The sequence below is a fragment of the Platalea leucorodia genome (genome assembly GCF_965183815.1).
Source record: "Platalea leucorodia genome assembly, chromosome: 1".
In the NCBI taxonomy this organism is placed as follows: domain Eukaryota; kingdom Metazoa; phylum Chordata; class Aves; order Pelecaniformes; family Threskiornithidae; genus Platalea; species Platalea leucorodia.
In genome coordinates this window covers 152,572,177-152,600,022 of record NC_138823.1, presented here as the reverse complement: position 1 = coordinate 152,600,022, position 27,846 = coordinate 152,572,177, and the positions used below count along the sequence as shown (strand labels likewise).

General features: G+C 40.9%; 1 protein-coding gene across 7 annotated transcripts in view; it reads left to right on the top strand.

The window, feature by feature from the left end:
* The first annotated feature begins 1,425 nt into the window (after window positions 1–1,425).
* ARHGAP12 (Rho GTPase activating protein 12) overlaps window positions 1,426–27,846 on the top strand; it is a 79,366-nt gene continuing 52,945 nt past the window's right edge. For 6 of the 7 annotated variants that reach the window (XM_082305412.1, XM_082305411.1, XM_082305410.1 and 3 more), the window contains exon 1: window positions 7,287–8,035. In XM_082305412.1, the coding sequence (XP_082161538.1) occupies window positions 7,367–8,035 (669 nt within the window). In that variant the 5' untranslated portion in view covers window positions 7,287–7,366. Of the gene's footprint in view, window positions 1,503–7,280; window positions 8,036–27,846 lie in introns of those variants that run through there. The other variant, XM_082305413.1, reaches the window with a different exon arrangement.

Sequence of the window (27,846 nt, the reverse complement as noted above, 5' to 3'; positions counted from 1 at the left end):
AGGTGTGACAGTGGTATCAGCTTTACTCCATCGACAGAATTTTAATAATGAGGTTTTGTGGACAGACAGCCCAAAGTCAAATGATCCTTGGTGTCAAGGGGACATTTTCACAAGTATTCATGCTAAGACACACAGAAGCAAAGCTGTAAGGTGTTTGCAGCGTTTACTACTTGTCTTGCACGTTGTCACATACCACCTGATAGGAGGCAAATACCGATAGTGGAAATACCATTCAATATGAAAATGTGTCCACGTGTCCAGTTATACCTATTGATGCTATTTTTATCTTTTCCTCAAATAGTCTCTCTTTCTCTTGCTTGCACTCCTCATGTCTCTTCCCATTGCCTTTCCTTCCCTGCAGCAAACCTGTTCTTCCCAGCTCTTGAGGATTATACTGTCTCCTTCCTTCTTCCGTGTGTTAAAATAATCAAAAAATAAGTTAGGGCCAACATTAGTCTTGATTAGATTAATAGAACGCAGACAGTTTACACATCTCAGTGCCATTGTTCCAGGATGTTTGCAGATTCATTTAGATACCACTGTATCCGTTACGGCCAATTCATGCTTTCAAGGTTATCTTTGCTACCGTGGGGACTAGATACCATTTTTTAAAAGAGAAAGGTAGGATTACTTACAATTTGAAAATGCTGCAAAGGCCACATAAATGTTCCCAAACTGTTCGACAGCTTTTACTAATATAATGCTAGATACCGAGCAAGTGAGCTTGGAACAACTGGACTATTTCCTATTCTTTTTGGTCAGACTATTTAAAAATTGTGGTTTCTTCAGTTATCAACTATTAAATACTCAGAGAGCGCCCTGATTGCAGCGAGGAAGGGGTGTAGCTTTTGTTTTCCATCTGTTCTTTTTACCACGGCCGGAAAGGCCCCGGTGTTTCCCATGACCGTGCACACGAGCGGAGGGTCCCACCGAGGGAGCGGTCCCTGCGGCAGACGGTACCGCAGAGGCACGGCGGGCCGGAGGGGCGAACGCACCGCGCACCGCGCACCGCGCTCACGTTACCAGCAGCACCCCCGCGCCGCTCGCCAGGCTGCGGCTTCCCCGTCCCCATCGCCGCCGGGAGGCTGCTGAGGGCGGCTCGGCGGCCCCCGCAAACCCGCCCGCGCTCGCCCCGCAGCGGCCCCGGCGACCGCAAAGGGCGAGGCCCCCGGGCGGGCCCCGGCCCGGGCCCGGGCGCGGCGCCCGCCGAGCCCCCAGCCGCGCCGCACGCCCGCGGCGCCGGCGGGCCCGGCTGGGAGCGGCGGGGACCGGAGCGGCGGGGACCGGGGTGCGCGGCGCCCGCCCCGCCCCCACCACACCCCCCACCTCCGCCGGGCCCCGCCCGCGCGCCCCGCCCCCGGCACGTGACGGGGGAGCGGTGACGCCGCCGTGCCCCGGAGCTGACACTCGGCCGGGGCGGGCGCGGAGGGGAGCGGAGCGGGAGCGGCCGCCGTCGCCGTCACCGGAGCGGGGCTCGGGCCCGGCCGCGCCGGCGAGTGCAGGTGAGGGGCTGCGCCTCCCGGCCCGGCGCGGGGAAGGAGGAGGAGGAGGAGGAGGAGGGCGGGGAGGAGCGCGGCGGCGGCGGCGCCGGGACAATCGGGCAGGGGCGGGAGGGTGGCCTGCGGAGGGCACGTCCGGGCCGGGGCCGGCTCACGGCGCCGCCCGCCCTCCCTCCCTCTCGCCTGCGGGGCGCCGCGGGGAGCGCCTCCCGCGCCCGGCGGGGGGTCTGGGCGGCGCCGCCCCGCGGTGCCCCCGGCGGCGGCGGCAGCGGCTTCGTTCCCCAGGCGCCGCCGGGAGCGCCGAGCCGGCGGCGGCGGCGGTTTGGCCGGGAGGCGGCTCCGCACCTGGGCGCCGCCGGTGGGCGCGCGGTGCCGGGGGCGGCGCGGAGGCCGGGCAGGGCCGCCCGACCTGCCTTGTGCGACCGCCGCTCACCTGCGGCGGCCGCGGCCGGCGGGGAACAAAGGGAGGCGGCGGGCGGCGGCGCCCGGGCGGCCTCTCCCGGGCCGGGCCGGCGGCCCGCTCTGGACTCGAGCGCGGCACCTCGGGGGGCTGGGCCGGGGCGGGCCCGCCGCGCCGCGCCGCTCGCAGCCGGTCGTCGGAGTCCGCAACTTAACAAAAGCCGGCAACGAGGAGCGGGCGGGCCGGCGATGCGCCGGGGGCTCGTCAAGGTGTGGGGTGCTGCAGCGAGCCTCGGAAAGTTGTCCTGACAGTTGTTCAAAATGCATCGCTTATTCAGTACTCTGAGTCATAGGCAATTATTAAATGGTTACTTATTACGCCTTTAAGTTTTACGGAAGTGGGAGCTCTGGGAAGCTGGTTCACCTGGGAGTAGTGCTCGATTTCTGACCTAGGTTAGCAACCTCTGAGGAGACAGTAAAGGATCAAGCTTGTTTTCATAAAGCTTATAAGTTGTCTGTGTTTTGTCTATATTTGTTGTTTGCATTTGCATCTATTTTTGTACAACTTTTGCATGCTCTAGATGCACGCTTCGCAGATGGTGGTTTTTACAGGCACTGGCAAGGGCTGGTTGTCTGCATGAAAATATCGGCTGCGGAGTTAGTGGTGCTGGATAAAGAGTGGTGCCCCGTGGGAAGAAAGGTATGAATAGGGCTGAATTCTGACAAGGTTGTTGTGGGACCACTCTCCCAAGCAGTGGTCATGCAATAAATACGGCTTGAACCCCTAAGCAAGCTGCCCAGGGAGAAGCAGAATCATAGAATCTAGAGAGCTGTAGCCAGGGTATCTCATCTGGCCTGAATTGGTAAGAATTTATCCTAATTTAGCTTCAGTAATTGAGTTTATTTCTGTATCAGCACTGCGGAAGGGTTCATTTAAGTAGTGGGTGAAGTTTGATGCTGAAAATGGAAAAAGATTACACAAGTCAACTGCTGCTGCTTTGTAGGACACTGTGAACAAGGTCACACGAAGAATTTTAAGGCGATTGGTTAGTATCCTCAGTGGCATTTTTAATAACTTATCTGTTTGTATTATAAAGTAAGTAACAATTCCATAGCTATAGTGAGTAAGGTTTTTTCCAAGAAGAAATTAAAAGAAATAGCAAAAAGTCTTTTTAGTATATCTCAAGTCTCAATTACCTGATTCTAGAAGATCAGAAGAAAATACTCTATGCCTGATAATTTCAAAAGAGAGGTATGAAACACCTATTGAGTACCTCCCAATTTTTTTTTTTTTTGGTCTTTAGTTCTAGGATAATGCTGAAGTTAGGGGTGATCTTTCCTAATACGATGTATGATCATGTTATATTACACATCATATATGATTACACCTATATACACCTCTCTGTGTGTGTCAGGACCTTATTTCTTTCAAGACTGTTTGCATGTGCAAAATTTAGTGAGGGTTGTTCTACAGTTAAGATTGAGTGCTGTGAGGAGGTGACCGTGTTGCCATAGGGTTTAAGTTGCCCTAGGAAAGGCCTGCCTACCTCTGAGCAAACCTAAAGCTCTCCAAACCCAGCCCACCTAAGGGTGGCTGAAGCTGTCACATTGGGATCTAATCAGAAAAGGTTCTGATTTGTGTGGATGTACATGAAATCCAGCTAGAGGCCAATGTTTGCATGCAAACCCCCAATGCTATGTTTGCATCCTGTGGTGGGGAGAGGCTGTGGAGGGGCACGGTGCGGCCTGGGGCAGGGGAGCTGACCTCTGCAAACACCGAGGGGTGCCGGCCTTGCTCAGCCTTAGCTGGGTAGGAGGTGGGAATGGTTCCCATCAGAAATCGGAGCCCAAAAAGATCTATGTGTGGGTATTGAGTGGAAGATCCTCTCGTTGCTTGCTTCCTGAGCGTGGCTGCTCTGGGTCTTGCGCCCAGGGCTGTGTATATAGTCACCAGTGTCCTCGCTCTTGAAGGCAGCACGAGTTCTCTGTGAAAGGGTGGAATGTATTTCCACGTGGGGAATCGGGTATTGAGGCTTTGTTTAAGGTGTTAAAGCTTACAGATGTCCTCTGTGGAAGCAAATAACTTTTCATGCTTACCATCCTGTAATTATAATTCTTCAACCTTCTGTACCAAAGAGGGTGCCATCCAGCACTACAGGTGATGGTAAAGAAAAAAAATACAGTGAGGTTACAAGGTGTGACCTGCTGTATCGCTTCAGTTGTTGACTGGTAGCACAGTGAAGTCAGTACTCCAAATGTCAATACTGTGCATTCACATCTGAATTACTGTAAGCCCCTTACAGTAGAAGTTTGGCCAAGGCTTCCATGGCTCTTTAACCCGAATTCTCTGAGACAGGTACATGGACCCTCGAAAGGACATTACAATTAGCTATCCCCTAGGCTGCGCATAGGGTACAGGCAGTCTACCTTCTCTGGCACAAAAGCCACTTTAAAAAAATTCAAACAAAATAGAACTTAATGCATTTGGTTCTGTGAAATCAAGGCCATGGTGGTTGTTGCAGACCTACAGGGTTAATGTTGATACTTGTTAAACTTGCTGAGAAAGGTTTCCCACCTATACCATAGGTACCTCTGGCTTCTCTCTACTGAGGTGGAGAATTAGAGCCTTGCTTGATCCTGATGATGTGATCTGTTTATAAAACTGCTTTAGTGTTCTGGCCAAACACAGGACACAGCCTGTCTCTTTGATCGTATGTTCAACCTTACCAAATGTTTGCTATTGACTTGATAATTTTGCAGCTTGGTTGAAAGAACAAAGAACCATGCTGCTTATTTTTGTTGTTTCTTTTTTCTTTTTTTTTTTTTTTTTTTGGAAAGGGATGAGGCTGCAAAACTGACTTCAAAAGTGGATAGAGCTATTGTTGTAGCTACTGTATTTTATTTAACTTGTATTTCTCAAAATTCTCCTATTTTTTAAGGATAAAATGCAACTTACTGAGCCTGTCTGTCTTGAAAAAATGTTAAGCATACGTTCTCAATAAATAGTTATATGGAATTGGCAAAAGAGAAATGAAAAATCCAAGCTTTTAAACACTTGGTAGCTCTGTGGGAAACCATAGGGTTATGTTCTCGTTTTGGTTTCTGTGTGGGAGAAAGGAAGACAGTGTGAATGGGTCCTCGTCCCACATTTCAACTTCCAAGGCAGCAGACCTTAGAGGTAGACTGTAACTCTGAAACACTTGCATTTTTCTGGTATATGACCTTGAAGCCGTGAAAGGGGTTGGTAGCAGCCTCGAAGAAGTGTTGGGAGGAGTCAGGTTTAGTAACAAGGAAAAAATAACATTTGTATGGCAGAGCTTCCAAAACTAGGAAGAGAGTGGGAATGGCTGCAATTTGTTCATGTTTACCTTCTGCTACAGTTACTAAACAACTGCAGAGCTGCACTTAAAAATACCTGTTTATGTAGAACAGCAGGTAAGCAAGTTGTTTTGTATGGAGGCTCTAAATAGACTACAATGCTATGAATGTCAATGTACCATTTTATGGTAGAGAGAGTAAACACCAGAATCCTAGCATTCTTTTCTACTGCTTTATGTTCCTACTGTCAGCTTTGTTGAATGTGGTACCATCGTTCCTTCTGCCAAGTCCTCAATAAAATTGTAAGTCTGACCTTGTGATTCCATTTAAAGTCTTGTAAATGATGGTAGCTTTCAAGTTACCTATAGGAAGTGCTTCCTGGAAGTAAAAGAAGATGGACTGTGGGAGAAAGACACAGTTGAAAGATGGGCACTTCTGTCTTGGCATCATACTTGAGGTTTTCAGCTTCTTCCTTTTCTACCGAGCTATGTGGGAAATGTATTTCTCCCCCCTCCCCCCTCCACCCCCAGGCTCAGACCAAATAGCAGAAATGGTGAAAGAAAAATTGAAGAACTGTTAGAGGTTTCTGCTTCAGCTCTCCCAGAAGTCTTTTTTTTTTGTTGTTGTTGTTTCTGTCCTTAGTCCTGTTCAGGGTAGCTGAGTTCACTCTGCATGTGTGTGCCTGCATGGAATTGCATTAGTTCCACTCTGTGGCAAAGTAAATGCTACAAATCTCATCACAAAATCTTAACTTGCAGAGCTGCAAGTTCCTACATAATTTTTCTCATTCGTGAAACATGCATTTTTTAAAAAAAGATTCATTTGTTAATCCTTATAAGATTAAACGTGGCAGCATTTTACTTGAATTCTCCGACATTCTATTTGAATGCTGGAGATCTTCCCCTTTACTTACATGCTTTGATTTTCAAGATTAAGAAATCATATCTTTCATGTTAATTTACTATGTCGTGTTCAGTGTAAGTTGATAAGACTGGTGCTTATCCACTCATGAATTGTGACATTGATGCTGTATGATTAAATAGAGAGAACTTGCAATTCATGAGTGCGGATACAGTGGTGGTTGTCTGGATTATAAGATGCTAAAAGTCCTTTTCAATATTTTTGTGTATTACCCTTTACATTATTATCCATTTTTGGTTTTGGTTTGTAATCCTGTTTCATTATTGTTGGTGCTTTTGTTTGTGTTTTCTGTTTTAGCCCTTAAACTTTTGGTTAGATCAGGTTTTCTGTAAAGTAAATACCACAAAAAGCTCTATTAAGAGCAAAGGAAATATGTAGAATTTAAACGACTGAAACCAAAGTATCTTGGAAATGTTAAATACTACTGTGGTTATAGATGAGCTTCTATGTTGCAGTTACACTAGCAATTTAAAGAAATAAATAAAAAAGTGGTTATACGGCATGTTTTATAGACAACAGCGAGAGGCAGAGGCAACATGATCTGCAGCCTCAGCCAGTGTGGGTTGCACAGCTCCCTGGTCACCTTCTGCGCCGGTGAGGGGAAGGTGAGCAGGCTCTGTGGAGCGTGCAGCGCACGGGGGTCAAGGATTGCCAGCCCATGCTGGACCTGATGACTGAGGTGTAGCATTGGAGCAAGACACAAGGGATTTTAAGCACTCTGAAGAAACTATCGAACTGAAAGAGGAATCAAAATAAGCAAATAATAATAACCATCTCCTTTTGAATATTTTGGTTAAAACCAGTGTAGTAACACAGTTTCATGAAGCAAGTAAGCCTGTGTGTAAGCAAGAGATGGACTAGTCCCCCCACCGAGCCCCTGGTGATCAACATTATTTAGTAATAGAAACAACAGGTTTAATGAGCAACTTGATAGCAGGAGGCTTGCGTGAATAGGAGAGTTAAATCGGTGACTAAGTTGTTCTACTGACTTTCTGTTTTATCAATGAGAAAGGTATCTGAACATCTTGCATTTTTCCATGAATTTATTACTCTGAGGTTGACATAAATTGAATAGGCAGGGTTATTTTTGGAATTATTTTCCTCTGAAGTGCTCTTAGACAATTACTTTATTTTTTCTTACAGCTCTGATTATTAACAGGAAAATAACACTTCTGAAACAGAATGTGGCTTATCTTTTGCCTGAAAAGGTGAAATCTCTTCAAATAGAAATGGCTGACAAAGGTGGGAAGATCCTTCCAGGGCAACTGTACATTGAAGTGGAGTATGACTATGAGTATGAGGCCAAGGACAAGAAAATTGTGATTAAGCAAGGGGAGAGATACATCTTAGTGAAAAAGACTAATGATGATTGGTGGCAAGTCAAAAGAGATGAAAATTCAAAACCCTTTTATGTGCCAGCACAGTATGTGAAGGAAATACCACGAAAAGCGCTGATGCCACCTGTTAAGCAAGCAAGCATGCTGCCAAATAACGCTTTGAAGTTGACACATGGATTACAGAGGTCAACTGAAAATGTGAATAAGTCACCAGAGCTTTCTAGTTTTGGAAAATCTTCTCCAGTTCAAGTGTCTTGCTTAGTTCGAGATGCCAATCAAAATCTGGGACTGAACACTAGCCCTGGTCAAACTCTTGGTTTGAGTCTGGACCTTACCCAAAACAATGGAAAACTTAACAATGAGTTGCAGTCTCCCAAGGTTTCCAATCAGTATAGAACCATCTCCACGGGTCATTCTCCGTGTCCAGAGTTCTTGGAAATAGAGAAGACCAGCTTTTTGCATGAACAATCTTGTGATTCAGCGGGAGAAGGCTCAGAAAAAATTCACCAAGATTCAGAGTCTGGAGATGAACTCAGTAGTAGCTCCACAGAACAAGTGCAGGTAAGCTAAAAATGGTCCCTGTAGATTTGTGTGTGTTTTTTTCTTTCATTTCTTTATTGCCATAATTGCTTGCTACTATTTTGAGATCTATTCCCAATAAATTCAGATTGTTTAAGTAAAAATGTCTTATCTCAGCATGAACTCGTTATTGAAGTCTAAACAGTTGATGTGTATAGCTCTATTCCTTGCAGGAATACTTTGCTTTGGTGATTAATTCCATTTACATTATCCTGTGATTGAATGTTACAGAAACGCTTTTTTTCTTTTTTTAAGATTGTTTTGAGATGACACTGAATTTGGGTTTTATTTTCTTCCAGAGGAAAGGAGTCTACTGCAGTAACTCCTCACTTCTTGGCTTGTTGAAATAATAGTGCTAGTTACTGTCAGCTTTTCCTAAGTATGTGTATAGATAGCGTAAGAGCTGTAAATCGATGTATTAGTGGGTTTAATAGTTTAAAAATGGTACACTTAAGATTTATGTGGAGTTTAATTTCTGGCTTGATTATTTTGTTCGTAGACTCTTGTTGTAATGAGTCAGCCTTGCCAATTCTGCTTCTCACAACTTTACTCTGGATTAAAACTCCAAACATGTGAGTTTGTTAATTACTATGGAAGAATCTCAGGAATTATGTACTCCCACTTCAGGCTAAAACTGAGCATTGATGGCCTTTTTCCTTAGTAAAGCGATTTCTCTCCCTTTTTAATTTTTTTTTTTTTACAGGCCTCCCCCACCCCCAACAAAAGATTAGCACTCCATCTTAGGTAATAAGGTCACTTCTTGTATGGGTAGCCAAGTTAATTAGTCTATTATAATCCATGTTTGTTCTTGAACTAATGATGTGTATGTACATATGTATAATTATGTATGTGTGTGTATATAGATAATTCCCCCCCCTCCCCCCATCTTTCTGTAGGGAGATGTTAAATTATATTAAAATTCTAAGGTTAAAAGCTCCCTAGTCTTGAACTTTCTTACTCTGAAATGTGAAACTGCTGTTTCTTGGGTACAAACTAATCATTATAGTAAATTCTACTTGCCAGCACGTATTCAGAGTACCAAAGGAACTTACTGAAGTGTGGTGTTCAAATAAAAGTTGATGCTAACTTTAGAAATAAAAATCTTACCATGGAGAGCTGTGAATCAGTACTTTGCTAATAAGACAAAATTAAGACAAAACTGCTTACTTAATGAGTGTGGGAAGATCTTAAAGATACAAGATGGGGTGATTTATGTAGTCTTGAACAGTATGAGCTCATATATGTATGTATTGAAAATACTCAGAATCAGTAGTTTTTCAGTATCCTAGTCTACTCTTGGCCTCATTGTGGAAATTCAGAGTTTCTCTAGTAATGGGACTTCATGCCTCTAATATTTGTATCTTTTAAGACCATTTTATTTTAACACCCGCCCCCCCCCCCCCCCCCCCAATAATAAGGAGTAAATAGGATTATTGAATTTAATTTTTTTTTTTTTTTAGTTATTTCTTGCTTATGCAATGTGAAATTTGACCAGTTTTCTTGCACTTCATTTACAGCAGTGTCCTAGCTCACGGTAGTTGATGTGAGCCACTTTGAACTTGGAAGGATAAAATAATTATTAGATATTTATTTTAGAAGCGTGTGTAGTAGCCCATCTACTGCCATAGTAATTGTTTGCCAAACAAATTATGAAAATACTGAGGAATGTTTAGAAAGTATATCCTACTTTAAATAGTTTACCACACTAAAGTTTATATTCTATGTTAAGACAGTTCCTTCTACTGTGTTGACTATAGTTTGATGCATCCCCTTCTCCAAAGTAGATGAAATTAATGTTGCATGGGTGTCTTTTGTCAAACAGTAAGAAATATATGGCCTGCTGCTCAGTTTCCACCGGGCTTTGTGACTGCTGATGGAGTGACACTTAGTCTTTTTACCTTTCTCCCTCCTTCCACCCCCCCAAATACACTCGACTCAATGCTACAACCTATTTATAGGTTTGGATTTGAGTGGAGCAGCTATGCACATATTTGTAGACTTCACTGGGTTGTGGAAGGTCTGAAGATGGGAGTTTTCACGGTGTTTAAAAAATACAAATCCTAAAAATGCCACATTTCAGCTGTGGAAAAAGCTTGGCAGCTTCTGACTGATGTTACTGAAGAACTTGCCATTATCATGGTCTTGGGCGACAAGAATGGGGATGCTCACTGGGCCTTGCAGTTGCCTTACTCTAAAACTGTGAAGTAACTTAATCTCATTGTGCGCAATCGCAAGCTCTTTAAATACAATGAAAATGTTTGACATTTAGTAGCTGTAGGGATTAAAGCAGCAGTAGCACTGATGTCACCGTTAGATCAGTCTAGATATTCAGAGTGCCAGCCTTCTTGCTGGAACAGCCTCGCGTTTTTTTTAGAATTCTTTCAATAATGAGCATTGTTTAGTAGAGATCAGCTGTGCAGAAATTAATGGCTCAGAAAGCTGTTTTTATTGCTCTTAGTCTGTAGTGAGAACATCAAGTTCCCTGCTTTCACTCACAAACAGGATTTCACTTCACAAGACTGACTGTGGTTCTCCCTCCCCTGCCTGCTGCGGGGTTTGGTTTTATGCAGTCTGCATTATAATAAACTCTAACTACAGGTGTCTTCTCTTAAATTTCTAAGATTAGAAGCTAGAATGACCTTAACAATAATACCTTTGTGTAGGTGATTTTGTGCAGGGCTTGAGGTGGTAGTATTCAGCCCTAGCCCCCCCTTCGGTGTGTTTTCAGTATCCTGAGTACAAATGTGTGCGATGCAGAGGAATGCTTCTGGTCTGAGATTCTTCTAAGAGGTGGCTACATTTATTCTCTGAAGATTATCCTCCTTCTCCTTTCCAGTAATGAAGTGCAGGTTCTGCAGCTGTACAGTCTCGAGCTCATCGGCTTGCTGGCTGTGGAAATACTGGAAGATCCAGAGTCTCCAAAGTAACTGCATAAAGGAAGGATTTTTTAGCAGCTGAAACATTATATGAAATGAAGGATAGAGAGTTGACAGTGTGAGCAGAGCAATGTGCTAATGAAGATGTAAGCAAAGGATCTGATCAAGAGAAAGATCAGGACTGGGTAATGAATATTCTTGACATTTTATGCAAAGAAATTTCAACTCTTGGGTGCAACTCTGGTGCATAAGGCATTGTAAGAATCAGATGTTAGTTTATGGACTTGAACTGTAGGAAGGCTGGAGGTGATTAGAGGAAAGGGGGCTCGAGAGGAAACAAGCTCCAGTGTAACCAGATTTAAATCTCTGGTGGCGATGGTAATTACAGGTAGAATGGGAGTTGAATGAAATGGTTCAGGAGTGCACAGCTGGGTGTGAGAATCACTGACACGGTGCTGGCACTGGAAGCTGTGAGAATCAATGAAATTCAATAAAATTTTAGGAAAATGGTGTCAGGTGTGATGTCCTGATCCCACAGGAAGGGCAGAAAATACCCCTCAGAGAGGCCAGGGATGGGGGAAAACAGAAAATTTTGGAAGAGGAGAATTCTGTAGCAGAAGATGGACAATCCCTGAAAGAAGCAGATGGGAGGTCCCAGCATTATGCAGTAGAGCCTGGAGTAATTGTTCTGAAGAAAAATATTAGCTGTTTAGGCATGCCTAAACAGGAAAGAAAAGTTGAAGCAAAAGTGGAAGACATTAAAAGTGGTCTTGAAAAGGAGCTTTGGGCAGTGTTTGCAGGTAAAATCTAAAATCAAGTTTTGAGAGAGAAGGCGTGCAGACAGGGAAGGAGTTGGGTAAGTTCAGAGATCATGTCAAGAATAGTTAGCTGTTATCTTTATGAGGGTGATACTTTGGAATCGTTACAGGCAAAAATTAAAATCTGCATGCAGCAATGCTAATGCATAACCTATGTGAAATAACTTTGTTTCTGATGAGTGTTACCTCCTCTGTCATAGGCGACATAGAATTTATTTAAAATACATGCACTGTCTTAATGTTACTTTTTATGTTTATTAGAAGTTACTTCTAGTAGCAGGCTGGTTTTAATCATTATAAATATAGACAGTGACCTATTTGCAAAGATTGTTTTGTCTTTCATCCTCTTTAGTAATTGACTATTGCATAAACTGTGAAGCACTAAAGGGGATTATCACTGGGATGGCTGTTTTGCTTTGATTAATTCTGAGTAGTAAAGATCTTGCAAGGAGATCTTTCTGTCTTACCTCTGCAATTTCTGTGGGATTGCTGTAACTTCTTTTAATTGAGAAAACAAAATTTTTTGTGTTTCTGTAGAAGATGTGAGAGTGCGTCTTCTGGAGATCTTAGCGTTCTTGACTTTGTAACTTAGTTGAAAGACTGGTGGCAAATCATTAGTATTAGACTGCCCTGTTGGTCAAACATTAAACCTCTAAAATAAATGGCTATTTCAGGTTTTGTGGGGCCCAGAATTAATTTGCTTCTATTACAAGAAATTTCGTGCTATCTTTTATTTCATTCATTTGGCCAAGGAATAAATAATTTGACAGTATGAAGGAAGCACACTATATATAAGAGGTTTTTTTTTTTAATGAAATTGAGCATGTTTGCAGATTCATCGTGGCATGTATAGTGTAACATTTTGAATTACATTTTAAGTACCATCTTTTTAATCTCCTAACTCCTTAAAATCAGCATTTGTTATTCTAATAATGTTAAATGCTGAAATATGCCCATTATAATGAGGTGAAGAATAACTTTCAGTGACAAGGAACTAAAAGCTTTATAACTTCAGGAATTTTGTAAAACATTAAAACAATTCTTTTGTGGTTTTGTTTTTGTTTTTTTTTTTTTTTTTTCCCTATAATTCCAGTAACTGCTGCTAGAACTTTGTAAACAGCTTGAAATGTTTCTGAGTTACATCAGTAACTCTGAATGTTGTCTGTCCAGAACCTTTCAGGAATACTTGTCCTGGCTTTTTTTTTTTTTTTTTTCCCCCTACCCAGTGACAACAGGTCTGGATAGTTTCACTTTACAGTGGTGGTGTTTGTGATCAGCTCTGTCCCAGTATTTTTAATATGCAAGTCAGCTAGCAGATAGTTGTGCCTCTTGGTCTGAGTGAGTAATTCTGGATGTAGGTGCCCTAGAATGAGAAGGCGCTGTGTCCCACTAACACTGCCTACAGCCCCTGTGCTCCTCTGAACTTCCCTGCTGCAAATCAGATTGACCTTCGTTAAAAAAAAAACAAAAAACAAAACAAAAACAAAAACAACAAAAAACCCACAAACAGAAGTATTATCTCTGTGAGGCAATTGTCGAAAATCATAACCTGAGAGACAGGTTGGTTTTAGTTGACTGGCTTGTTCCAATACTGGTGCCTGACTGCTCGGCTGAGCAAGCTACAGACCTGCTTGGTACCTGCAGTTGTGTTTAGTGCTTTCAGAATTGAAACAAACATCTAGAGCGCTGTTAAAATTCGCTAAGTGCCAACACAGCCATCTGAGTTTTCACCCCTATTTACTTTAATTTCATGCAGAAAATGATAAAGTGGAACTTCCAAGCCATCAACTTACATTAATAAACCTGTGTCTTTCATACTGGTAGAACTACTTACTAGCTCAAATGAAGCTCAAGCTGCAGTGCTTAAGTAATAACAGTCATAGTATGGAAATTATTTTTTTTTTTAATCTAGAAAAGTGTAATTTCTAGTGTGCAATATGAGTTTTGGTGCCTGCTGTCCCACCTGCCTTTTCTTTTGAAGTAGTGTAAAATACCACCCTCAGCAGGGGTGACAGCAGAACCTTTATGGATGGTGGAGTAAATGCTTAAAGAGAAAAGCAGCCCTAGGAAAAGGAAGGGGGGTTTGTCTGACTGCTGCCTAAACTGAAAGCAGCTGGAGATACCGGGGACTTGCTTGTTCTCTGTTGGCAGTGCTTCTGTAGGTTTTAAGTCAGGAACCTCCAGACATAGAACAAACTTAAATTGCTTTGTAATAAACAAAAACCCGTTTGAGCATATTTGATCATATCTTGTTCTTGCACATAACTGAATATAAACAATTGCATTTGGTATGTCTTTACCTAGTTACTATCTAGGCAGTTGTTTAATATTGCAGTGCTTGCCTATGGAATAAACGTGCTGTTATTTTGTAGAATTCTAAAGAAAGTATCATTTGTGTCACAGCAGTGTGACAAAACGGTAGGGAACGTATGACTCGGTAGAATAAAATGCAGAACACTTTTTCCTTTTTTTTTAGGCAGCTCTCTCTGGAATAGTAGACATTTGTGCTTAAAAAAAGGAAAGTAAAATCTATGCACATCTAGTGCCCAAACAGCTGATATTTCTCTGACGTACCTTGCTAGATATATTTGGTTTAAAAACGATAGAGAGAAACAGGTTTTACCCTTACGCGGGGTTTGTTCTAATGCTAAAGGACAATACTTTTGGACAGAACAATCTTTCTGGATAGTAAGAATTGAAGATTTTCAAAAGACTTTTGTGATGGTGAGTAATTGGGCAGCATGGTGTTAGATTACATTTATCATTTTTTAATTTAGTCTATCTTAATATGGCTTCTGAGCTAGTTCTAGGGAAAGACAGTAACTTTTCAGTAGATTGTTTTGTGAAAGTGCTAGGTTAATGCAGAGAAGCAATCAAACAAGCATGGAGAACGTCAGTAGTAGGAAACGGAGCAAAACAAAAATGCAGAACTCTAATTCCATGGTATTTCTGTATTTTAAATAGTGTGTGGTTGCTGGCCTTTCTCATCTTGAAAAGGAGATAATAGTGCTGAAAATATCATAGAAGAGGTGAAGAGTATGAGCAGAGACATGGAATAGTTCCTGTGTGAAGACTTTGCAAAAACCTTATATGCTAGCGGGTGCACATTTGGTACTGCATACAGAGGACTCCCGACTTTTAAGTTGGTGTTGTCATTATTGATGCTGAAATGGCTGAGAGACTGCTGGGAAGTAAAGCAACCTTAGTTTTGGTATTTTTTTTCCACTCTTTCAACAGTTTTTATTTGCTTGTCCTGTCTTTTCTTTTGTAAACTCTTTTGACAGAGACTTAGAGCTTGTGTACGGTCCTGCTCTGACGACTGGTATAAGTGTTTGGAGTCTGTATTTCAATTTCAGTTCTCTGTCTGATAAAACAGTTTTGTAAATGAAAGCTAAAAGTTGAGGAGATGTCTGAATGAACTGAGCTTATTGCTTATGTTGGGTTTCGGTGTTACATTGTCTGGCTTCAACTTCTGTTTGTAATCAGATTCATGATTAGAACTTACTGGCTCCTATCTTAAATCTGAAATTACATATTACATTTCTTAATTTAATTAACATAGTGTTAATTGTTCCCTTTTTTAATGGTTTGCTTGGGGCCTCTGGATGATCTTCAGATCATCCAGTTAAATTAAGTAGCTTCCCTGTGTTATGTTTAAATGCAGTGCTGAAGAGCAGTGTCTTACATATGTTTTCTGGTGGTGCCTGGCATATGCAGTTGCCATCTCTCTCTTGCTTTCATGGATTATCGTTCAGTTGAATCACTTTGCTGCTCTAGTCACCACCTGGCTCTACAAATATTTACTTCCAGTCCAGCACTGAGATGGAGCGGTGCTGGCTTAAGCACTATTGTGATCAAGTATGTCAATAGCCCATGCGTACTCCTTTATTGCAACTTGAATAGTCATAAATAGTCTAGTGGGAAGTCTGCAAATCTGATGGATTGAAGGACACACTTGCCTTATTGGTGTCATTGATGTGATGGGAGTTCTGCAACAAATGTGGTAATGTAAAGAAATATTCTAATACAATATTATATCTGATAAAAACAGAAATACCGTTAACAAGCTTTCTGGACTCACAACTGGTTGTTCAACATATCTAATAGTGTTGTATACACACTTCTTTTCTAGACAGCTTGATGGATTTCCAGGATATTTTTTAGAAATGATTCATGCTGCAACAGAAACTTTACACCATGTTGAACATAACCATTGTTTGTTCTTTAAGTATTTAGAAGAAGCTTTATCCTGTAATAAAGTGTTGTGACACTAAATATGAGGTTCTTGAGTGACTTTGATTTGACTACTTTTCTTGTTGAAATTGAATAAAGGTGCTTCCCCCCTCCCCGCAGATGATCTGTCAACATGCTTGGCGCTATCCATATCAATTCCTGGTTATCTGCATCCAATTCAAAGAGCTAATAGATGGCTGTCATGCATAAGTTTAGACACAGGGGACTATAATGTGTGTATATATGTATATACATATATTCTATATATGTCATTCTATATATAAAGATATAAAAAATCAGGGTCCATTGTTCTGTTTCTTAATAGTACTTTGATCTTGATTTGCATCTCATATAGTGCAACTACTAACTTTAAAGTGTTACAAAAACTTAATGAGACGTACTCATCAGTGTTGCTTTTTTTTTTTTTTTTTTTTTAAATCCTCCAAATAAGTCCATTTGTCCTGGCTCTGACTTTGTCCTTATCTTCCCTCCCAGGTGCTGCGCTCTAACTTTTAATGGCATCTTCATGCTACCCTAAGGCCCTGTACTTTCCATACATAGCGCGTGTCACTCCTTAGCGCTCAGGCCCATGGGCCATGCCGGAGGACTCCATCCCTTCCTCCCGGGCGTGCTTTTCGCAGCCGGGCTCTGTGGCCGCCTCGCTTTAGGCGGGGAGCTGGAGCCTGAGCCCCCCGGAGAAGAGGCAGCGTGGCCCTGCCCGTGGCCCGGCTGTCACACAGCATCGTCCTTCCCACCCTTCGCTCATCGCTCATTCACTCGCTGAGCTCAGCCGCTTGCGCTTGTGCCTGTGGCAGATCCTAATCTGTCATCCACCGCGGCCTTCGCAGTAACGAGCTACAGCCTTCAGCTTTACTTGCTTTCCTTCCGCTTGCCTTTGCCAACCTGAAGGGTTCTGTTTTTCATGTGACTGCTGGAGAAGAGAGGACATTTAGGGTGAGGGAAGTAAAACTTGAGAGATATTTTTTTTCTTCCATGCTCTTCTCACAAGGAGAGACCTGTCTCAGTTCCTTCTCTTCCCAAGTTTGAGAGCAGTTTTTCCTACAGCAGGTTGTGGTGCACCAAGATGTAAATTTTCCTTTAAGTTTGTTTACTTTTCTGTTAACTGTATGTGTAAAAACTGTATTGCATCCCTTTTTGCTTTTTCCTACTTTGTAAGTTGCTATTGTAACCATCAGTTGAGCAAAACTTGGATATGTGCTCATGCTCAATTTTTTTTTTTTTCTTCTATGGAAAACCAGAAAAACCCAAATCCCAAGTGCTTTGCTAAAATCTAGCTCTGAACTCTTTTACTCTTTTTTTTCTTGCTTTGTAAAGCTCTAAAGCCTCAGCAGATTTTGTCCAAACTCATGGTGTGATGATACCCCATACAGCATTTGTGATGGCTGTAAGACAGAGCACTTTCTAGCTGCTGCATGCCTTTGGCATGCTGTTTATTAAAACAAATAAAGGGAACGTTGTAGGGTAAGAGGGTGTTACACTGGCAGTTTTTCTTTGCAATTGATTTTTCTGAGGAAAGTTTTTGACTGTAGCTTGAAGGGCTGTATTTAAATACTGTGTCCATAGGTAGTCTCAGGAATTCCATACGCTTATCCTGCTCTCACTTCGTCTTCTCGCAGTGCCTGCTTACTGTCTGTCCAGAAACTGCTGCTTTGCTTCACCGTGTATTATGTTGAACCGTGATTTGAGCACTGAGGACCAGGCTTCTGTGTTGTCCTTGGTACAGTTGGATCTGGCCTTGAGTGCAGCATCAGAATTGCTGTAAAGTAAATAAAATTCCACAAATACAAATCTCTTTGTATCTTCTTAACTGTCATCTGCAAAAAAAAAAAAAAAGTTGGTTTAATATCTAATTTTATTGTAGTGAAGTGGTAGTTGCAGACTTACTTTAACATGTGTTTTAAAGTTGAAACACAAAATTAAGTGACAAAAGTATACTTATTTATTCTGGATACAGAATTGCAGAAATAGCTGTTCTTAAAAATGAAAGAAATTCTTGCTAGTGTAAGGAAAATAAAGGGGAAGAAAGAGTGCAGAAATGCATGGCTGCGTGTTTCATGCTTTCTGCCCTGAAACTGGGTGCCAACAAACTGTCGGCAAGTAGAGAGAAACGGACTAAGAAATACAAAGGACAAATATGTCTATTTTTAGTTGTTTTAGGGGAGCAAAAAGATACAACCTGGTTGAGATTCCCATGAGAATTTTACTGCTTTGCTTAGTTCTGCTGTAAGCAGTACATATAGCCTGTTGCTGAGTATTCCTGGGATTTTGAGATAGTATTTAACAGTATAATTGTGTACTTGCCTTTAGCATTTAAAAAAAAAACCACCCTCAAAAGTTATCTTAAAAGAGCTCCAACTTCTTGAAGTTAGGCATGGTGGGTTGGATGTATTTCTAAAAATATTCATCCTACTGTTCGGTATGCTTTTGCAAGATGGACTCATGATGTTAAAATTAGAGTGATTGTAGCCTATTCTAGCTCAGTTAAAAGTTGAGAATTAAAAAATATCTTAGAAGCACCATGGCATAATTAATTACAGGCTTTTTTTGTGTGGTCTTAAACAGCTACTAAAGGAAATATTTCAAAATTTGAGCAAAGTAGGACTAACTCATATAAATGTGCCAACACTGACTTTGTTCATCCTATTACATCTTTTAAGGCAGAATTTTAAACTGAAGTCTTGACTTAAACTGTTGCATGTCTTGTCTGGCTGGCTTTCTACTTTATCCTTCCTTACCAGAAAAAATGTTATGCGTGATGTAATAGTAGATGTTCTTTGTCTGAAGTCATTAAAATACATGAGTTTGAGGGGGTTGAAGCAGCCCTAACAAAACTTCAAAGTTCTGATTGTGTGCTGGAGCACGTACATTGTGGAGGCAGCATCTTCTGAATTCAGAAGGACTTGTGACATTTCGTCTTAATTCTTCATATCTCTCCCCTCCAATGTAAATGATTGGATGGTAATATATGTGGGATTTTTATGGTTTATTTGGAAACTTTAACATGCAAACTAAATAGCTGAGTAAGTATGTATACTGGAGGTGACAACACACAAACAGCCAGCTTCTGGTCCTGTTAAGAGCCCAGCTTGTAATGGGAATTTAATTTTAAAATGCTTTTCCAGTGGAGCTGTGAACTTCATTTCTGTAACTGCCAAAATCAGAAGTATTCTTCCTGGTGAGAGGGGTTTTAAGCACAAAACACATCTAGAGTATTGGAAAACCAATAGGTGTATTCATTTTAATGCCAGACATTATTTTCCTCTTTTGCTTTTTGCCTTAAGGTTGGTTTGTTTCAGGCAGGGTGGTGAATGTCCCATTCCAAGGTACTGGGAGACAGTAAGGATGTCCAAGAAACTCAGTATCCTAAAATACCAAAGACTCCATGAAAATTAAATTGCAATCTCTGCTCTAAGTTGTTGTATAGTGACTTTGTCTTGCACCTTGTTCAAAATCTTGCTGTCTGTCATGGAACCCACTAATTATATTCAGCGTTACACAGTAAATATGTGAGAGAATACTGATCTGAATGCAGATTTAGTAAAGGATAATCTAGTACAGGGACTGGTTGTTTTTAAAGACGGGAAAGTCTAATCTGTTCACTGTTGGTTGAAACCTGCCAGGTGAAGATGAGTTTTGATGTTAAAATAATGACATTTTAGATAATCTATTTTAATAATGAGCTAAATGAATAAGTGGGAGCTTAACATCTAATTTTAATCTAACCATTTAGAAGGTTACCTGTTAGTTGAAATTATGTTTACATGTGTGAAAAATGATGAATAGTGTGTGAAAATGGCTTTTGTATCATCTGTAAGCTTCAATGATGCTTGAGGGAAGGTTTATGCGGAGAAAGAAGCCTACAGAAACAAGCCAGCAAAACCATATCAAACAGCTTCTTGTTCCAAATCCTTTTCAAGTTGGGGGATCTTTTCATATTAATTTATTATGCTAAGCATCTCAATAAAGGTGTGCTTTATGATGAGTGACTTTTCTTTTTAATTGATATTTGTAACTTCTTGCTGCTACTAGATCCATTTTTTTGTGGTATGCCAGTATGGCCAAAAGGTCTGTATTGCCTTGGCAAAAGGTGGCATAAACCTTTGGTTTCTGCTCAGTATAGATTATTCTATATGCTAAAATGTAAAGTATGCATGTGTTCTTAGTTTACCAGTTTAACATCTTCCTGTAACTCTTGTCCTGCGTTCCTCTGAGAGGACCGACGGCTGCAAGGCTCATCCTACCTCGAGGCCTCGTTGTAGGTTCTGTTAGGATTGCTGTACTGTCGCCATGCCAGATTGTTTGCCCATCCTCTAATCCCCCGTTTCAATGGCAATCTAAAAAGCACAGCTATTAATACTTCCAGTGAGTGTTATTTAGAAGATACAGCTAATCACCCTGTATGCTGAACTGCCGCTCTTGTGAAGGCAAAAGCATTTGGAGTAATCTTAGCCTAAAGCCCATTCAGGTATTTAAAGTTTCCCAATAAGCTTTATATTTTTAATATAGCTGTTGTACTACATGTGACTGAACAGCAGTCAGTCATCAGGCGGACTAAGTAGTGTGTATTGCCAGTGGTGCTGCAGAAAGCTCTCCGGGCAGCTGGCTGATCGGCTTGCAGCACCGCTACTGCACAGACCCTGGTGGGACCTGGAACCTGGAGCTCCTACAATGCCTGTGGCTGCCATAATTCACCTTTTCAGAGTTGCTCAATGGAAATGTCTCTAGAAAACAGCATAGAAATCAATGGCAAAGTATTCTTGTATACATTAATTTTATATATGCTTGTTTTTGTCTGCTTTATTCATGGCAAATTATTGTTTTTGCTGAAATAGTAATGCTTTAAATGTCACTTGTTTGTGATACTCCGCTTTAGCAAAATCATCAAAAACAAGTGCAACAGACATCTAAAGGTGCATCATTTACTGATGACCATAGGAGAAAAATAACACGCCCTTTACCCTAGTATATATTTTTCTTGGAGACTCCTGGGAAGTTCAGCTCCCATTCAACCTGTGTTTTCTGCAGCTGAACAGCTGCTTTCTGTTGGCTTTCAAGAACAGCTTTATGTGCTGAGCTTTGCTATATACTTTAGCATAGAGATTTTTAATGCATACATGTCCTTAAAAGCATTTTTTTTTTTTCAATAGCTTGGCAGATAGTGCTGCAATACTTGATTATACTTGTAGTTTCCATGAGAATGTTCTCTGAAGGCTGGTGGCTCCAGCTGATCCGCTGAGTGCTGAGCACAGAATTATAATTCAGCAGCATGGGGGAGGCCACGTTTGCCGTAGCGAGCGGCAGGGCACCGCTTACTGCGTGTTGCTTAATCAGCATGAAACTATTAGCAAATTCTTGCCATCTCAGTTATAATGTACTGCTAATAGGTTTGCTTTATTGCATAGGATAGTCAAAAAAGCCTGGAATGTTTTAGTAATTTTAAGTAGCATAACATTCCTCTTAATGAAGTTTGACAGCATTTTCTAAACTCCCTCACATTGTTTAACAGGAGTACCATAAATGCATTCCTGTGTACTAAGTGCTGGTAACTTATTTGTGTCTTTTCCTAATGAAAGTTTTCTTACATGAAAGCTTTTGATGTGATTTTAAATTCTAGTGTATTATATAAAATAGATTCCTCGCAACAAAAGCATCTGTATTTGTCCATTTTAACATACTGTCTGAATTTTGTCAAAGTTTTATATTTGTCAGAAGACTTTGTAAATCTTCGTTCAGTCACAAAAAACCCCAACTAACTTCTGTGAGGTCGTGTGTGGTGTGTGGTGGTTTTTTGTTTTTTTTTTTTTTTTTTTAAATTACCCCCCACCCCCAGTATTTCAGACCGTACCTTGTAATCTGGGGTGCGCAATGCACGGGGGGTTAGTGTGGCCTCTTTCACTCAGACCATCAGCAGTGCGTTTCAGATATCTGAATCTGACTTTCTTTTCCCTCTCTGCCTTTTGCTTTAGAGGTAGTATTCATTTTTCTTTTTTTTTAATGGCTGTTTAATTTCTTCATTTTACTGATAAATCAGAACAGATCTCTGATATCTAGGGATTGGGTTGATTTTCATTTTTAGTCATCAGCGGTGAAAAATCGTGTTGCATGGCAGAAAACCAATTCAATTACGTCAGTTTATTTTACTTCTTTTAATAATTTGTGAATTTGTCTTATGATCATGGGTGGAGCGGGAGGGGTGGCTGTGTTTCCCCGCTGCCCACCGTGGTGCCAGACAGACCGCACGGGCAGGCCGCGCGGCGGGCAGGGACCTGGCGCAGAGCGCGGCTTCCTATTTTTATTGCAGGGTCTGGTTCACTTACAGCTGCGTTCACTCGTTTCTCTCTTACATCTGAGAGTCCTATCTCACTCCCGGAGCCAGACTTCGAGAGAGGCTTTTACAGTCTTAATCCAGCAGTGCTGCTCACAGTCAGAATGGCTCTAGTTTGAATGTAGTACTATACGTGGGAAGACCAGATGCCATCTTTATGATCGGTGCATCTTTAGCAGACCCTGTCTGGATTGATCTAACTGTGACAGCAGGCCTGTAGATGAAGCCTGTACTTGAAATATCAAAATACTTGATTTCACATCCTTCCCCCCCCCCTTTATTTCTGGCAGGCTGTACCTCTTTGTTTCAGCTCTTCATAAGAGGTCTTTTATCCTATGAAACCTTTGCTTGAGAAGGACCTGCAAACAAGCTGGGGGATTTCTGTGAAACACTTAATTACGATTAGTTGTTGATACTTGCCTGAAGGAATGAAATCAGCACAGAAAGCTGGAATAAGGGGGGGGGGGTGGGGGGTGTGTGTGTGTGTGTCCTGTTGCTTACGCAGTTGGCTTCCACAGCAAGCACAGCATTTTATGTTGAACAGAGTTCCAAGCATTTAAGTGAGAAATTTCAACTTAGGTTCTCAAATGTCAGGTAGCAGGCTAATTTTGTTTTCTTTTCTTTTTGAGTTATCAAAGAACTCCAAGCTATCACAGTCATGGATAATTGTAGTGACTTCATAGTCTGATTTATACTGAAAGTTGTAGAAGAAGTTAGAGTGAAACAGAGGAAATATTTCTGTTGACCATGTTAATTATCGGTCCAATCTATAAATGTTTTCACCTCAATATACCCCCCTAAAATGGGTGCTTAAAAGAAAAAGAATATCCTGAACTCTCTTATGGGGAACTTGGCTGGCATGCTGTGCTGTTTGACCTTCCTTTGTATCAGTTTTTGTACCAGTGTACATTTGAAAGTACTAAAATGGAGCTGCTTCCTATTAAGTAGATCTGAGGAATCGGAAAATAAAATATGTATTTTAATTTGATTACTGAAGGCTTGATGAGATGCTAATTCTCAAAGCACCTAATTTCTTATTTAAAATCAGGTAGCTTTTCTATGGAGTGGGCCTGTAACCTCTTGATTCTCATGGCACTTGACCAGTAATCTGTATGGCTGCCCATTCAACAGTAGTCGTACTAGCCTGGCAGTGGAGATGCTTTCAGTGCTTTATTTGTGGTTTTCTCCTTTGTCATAATTTCTAGTTGAATGTTAAGGTTTGATTTATTTTTATTTTGAATTTTTTTAACTTGAATCGCTTAATGCTTCATATAGGACATAAAGATACATTAGAACCTGTTCTGACACCTCTTTTGTAACGCATACCAGTGAACATCATACAATAATTTTCTGTGTGAAACCTGTAACTGTTATGTTTAAAGAAGATTGCTGAAGGAGGGGAGGTACTCAGATTTAGTTTTGGCATTTGAGGGTGGATGGTTGTGCTGAGCTTCTGGGGATAGGCTTAGTCCATTGTTGAGGAACCCATTCATTATTATTCTTTGGCTGTTCTGGCATATGGTTTTCTGAAAAAGAGTAAGTAAGCTTTTAAACCACGTGACACTGCCTTAGTCCCTTCACCAGTTCTTAAATTTAAGATATGATAGACGTACTATAGGCTGTATGCACTGGTGCTATTTTGTAGTTCTTTCTCAATTACTGTAGCATACAATCCACAGATTTTTTTTTTTTTTTTTTTTTAATCGTAATGGCCACATTGATCTTATATTTGAATTGCCAAAATTTATAACTAACTGCTTCTGAACAGATAAATATTTAAGTTAAGATTGGACTGCAGTTACTCAGAAGCTTAAAAAAGCCCCAAAGCCTAGTTCACTTAGTTTGCAAGACCTCTATTTCATATTACAAAATGCAACTTGTTTCATCATTTGCTTATTTGCAACTTCTCAGGGAAGGCAAGTGACTTGAAGTTTCCTGTCAGTGCTGCAGCTGTGAAAGCAAACCAGGGAGAAATGGCCACAGGTCTCAGTAAAACTGCTTTTCATTAAACGTGTGGGGTTTGCCCTCTAACTTGCAACATTTTTTGGTTGTTGTTTTTTTTTTTTTTTTCTTTTTTTTTTTTTTTCAAATTGGAGCTGGTAAGTCAATTCCCAGCTCCATTTCTGAGGGCTGTGAAGTGATAATAAGGAAGAATAATCAAAGCACAAGCATTTGCAGTTGTCTGGCACATTTCAGGATATTGCTTTGGGTAACTTAAATTCTGTGCTGGAAAGCTTTTTAGTATAGAGGTGATTTCATTGCCTTTGTGATCGTCCCTGAATACAGAAGTGGGTTTGTCCAACTTACCTGCCTTGAAAAATCTATATATTAATCCCAAAAAGTATAGCGTTGTGTATATTCTCCTGTCTGGTTTGTTTTGCATCTTATTAATTTTTTGGGTTAACCACCTTGGTGAACAGGACAGGAGCCACTACAGGGTTGACTTGACTGAGTGAATGGGGGCATGTCTCTATTTTTCTGACATCTGAGAAGCTTGATTCTCCAAAACTAATCTCTTGGATCTGTGGGAATGTCTGAAATTGGAAGCATGACTAGATCCAGTGGAAACTTCTTGCTTTGTCAACGTTGGTTTTGCTACAGGTTGAAGAAAATTGTCCTCAGCTTTTTTTTTTTTTTGAGTGGGCAGAAAAATCTCCTGTTTCCTTACTGATGTGTTTCTGAATGTTTTATAACTCTTCTGGGTTCTAACTTATTTTAAGTATTGATATACCCCAGAGGTTTGCAGAGGAGAGGAAAATATAGCATCTTTTCTTGCTTAAATTGATTAAGATATTCCCGGCATACCTGACCCAGGTTTTTCTACTAAAAATTAATATTACAGGTTTTAATTTTGCAAGAGGTGACTATAAGCACTCTGAACAATGTACCGTTCCTGTTTGTCTTAGAGAAAAATAAAATAAAAATTGACAGACACAGCAGTCCAGCATAGCTAAGACTATGTATTAGTCCTTTGACTACACTTCCCATTCCATTTCATTTGATGACAACTGTGGCAAAAGTATCCCTTTTCTTTCTAATTCTGTAAGGTAATATATTCGATGCAGGGTGATGGGCATTTTTTTGTGCTTGTCCATGCAGACTGGTGGAAGACCTTCAGCATTGCCAGATTTGCTGAATGCCTCGCTGGTAAGCAGGCAGCTCACACCCTTGTCTGTGCAACAGCCGAGTTCCTAGATGTGCTTATTTTGCAGTTACCTTGGTTTACTTGTTGCCCGAGATAGCCATAATGAGTAAAGCTTATTATCAAGTTTTATCTTGTAGGTGCATCAGCCATCAGGACGATACCCTTTTTCCTGTGGTTGGAAGGGCTTGGGTGGCTGTGAGCAAAATGTTTTATTTTATATTGCATATATAAAGTATTGCATGTGTTATATTTTATGTTAAAATGGTTCTTCTCGAAATATTAACAAAACCACTTTCTTCAGAGATCAGTTTTTTCACTCCAAGTAGAAGACTTAAGCTAGGAAGCAAAATTGTATTTTCTCTCCTCACGCTTCTCATTCATACTACTACTGTGTTCGGTACTCTGAGGTAAGAGAGGAGCTGTCCTTATTCAGCTTAAAAATCTTTATTATTCTGTGTCTGAGCTACTTGGGTTCTTCTTTCTTCCTTTGATGGCACGAGGCCTCTTCTACTAAAGATATGTTCTTTAATGCTCCAATCACCATGGTACCATATTGCTCGTTCTTATAGGCTGTTGATTTTTCTTATGAAAAAACAAGGACTTAAGCCCAACATTTCAGTTTTGCCTACTTGTGCAATAAAACTGCTTCTTACTGTGCATTTTTAATAGCTTGCTCCATTTGTTTCTAACTTCAGATGTGAATGTGCTGCCTTTGAGGATGAGGGTTACAAATGTGTGAAGCTATACAAAACCTTGTGAGAGTAATAAAAATGGAGAACAACCCCAATGTGGTTCTTTCTCCCTGCATAGGGACAGAAGCAAGAATACCAAAAGTGCTATTGAAAGTTATTGACTAACCTGCACTTAAACCTTCAAGGCAAGTTCCCTGTTTTCCTCATCAGGCTGTTGCAAGGTTTCATTCTTTGTACCGACCTTCTCTCCATACATAAGTAACTTTTTTTTTTTTTTTTTTTTTTTTAAATTAAGCCAGTTGTTGGTTGATTGGGTTTTTTTACCCTCCTGTCCCTGGCAGAAATAGACAACTCTTTACTTATTATTGTCTCTATAACTGATTCCATTTTAGATATTTGAAGAGAATTCCTTCTCCCAGCCACCTTTGGAGTTTAATGATGCAACTAAACCTCCTTAAGAGCTAACAGGTTCTGAAAGAGAAGGTCCAGCTCTCCTGTCTCCTCAGTCAGTCAGACACTTCAAAGGCATCTCTGACTGACTTTGCAGTGAGCTGCAAACACCTAAAGGGTCTAAATATGTTTTTTTTGTTTGTTTTTTTGTTTTTGAAGTCTCAATGGGGTTAATTTACTGCCATTCTAGTTTCTTCCATCAGTTTGCTTCAGGGGCACATCAGCATCGCGGGGCGGAGGGGAAGGGAGATGGGGTTGATCCTCTTGGTAACGGGTGGCCAGTAGACCAGCTTAGCTATATCTTAAAACTGTATCAGTAGTCTTTTATTTTCTGAAATAAATAAATTCGTGTTTTTTCTTGTTTTCTAAACATTGCGTTGTTGGCTGAGTCCTTTGACCTGTGTGCTTTATTAATTTGGTGACATGAACTGAATTAGCAAAAGCATTTGCTGAACTTCTGGTGTAAGCAGAAGTGTCAGTGTGGCTTCTGCCTTTCTGCACAAAGGAAATTCTTTGCTTGTGTGCATGGGGAGTTAGGGTAACTAACTCATTCAAAACAGCAAATTACTTTTCTTTTGGCTTCCCTTTTTGCTAAGATGAGCAAACCAGTTTTTCCAAAAGGAAAAAGAACAAAAAAGAGGTTGTTTCGTGTTTTTTTTTTTTTTAAATAGTAGATATTCTGATGTGTTAAAAAGGATAGCTGTTGAAAAATTTGCCAGAAATTAGAAATATGAAAACAATCAGGACTTTGCATGTATAGGCTTAAGAACAGTTACGTTCTGAGATTCCTATTTCTCTAACGTAGGTCTGTTTTATGTTACAGTATGAATGAATTACTTGATGAACAGGTTTTGTCATAATTTTTCTAGACTTTGAGTGTATAATTTGATTTTTGGTTTGTAGAGGTATAGCACTAGCATGACAGTATGTAAAATGTGGTTCTTAAAATCATATATTTTGAAATTGTGTAGCCAGTCAGGATCCCTAGAACGTACTTTTCAGATGTTGCTCTCAGTTTATAAATTGGGCAGTATTGGAACTTGCTTCTCAGGTTTTTAATGTAATGTTTATGGAAGTTAATGTAAATAGCTACACTGGCTGTTTCCTGAAGGGATTGCTTGTTTATTCCCAAGTGGGACATTCTAATCAAGGAGACTGCCCACTGGAGATTTGGGGCACGAGTAGCGTGGTACCGTGGGAATAGCAGTGGCAAGTAGTTAAACTTGGGGAGAG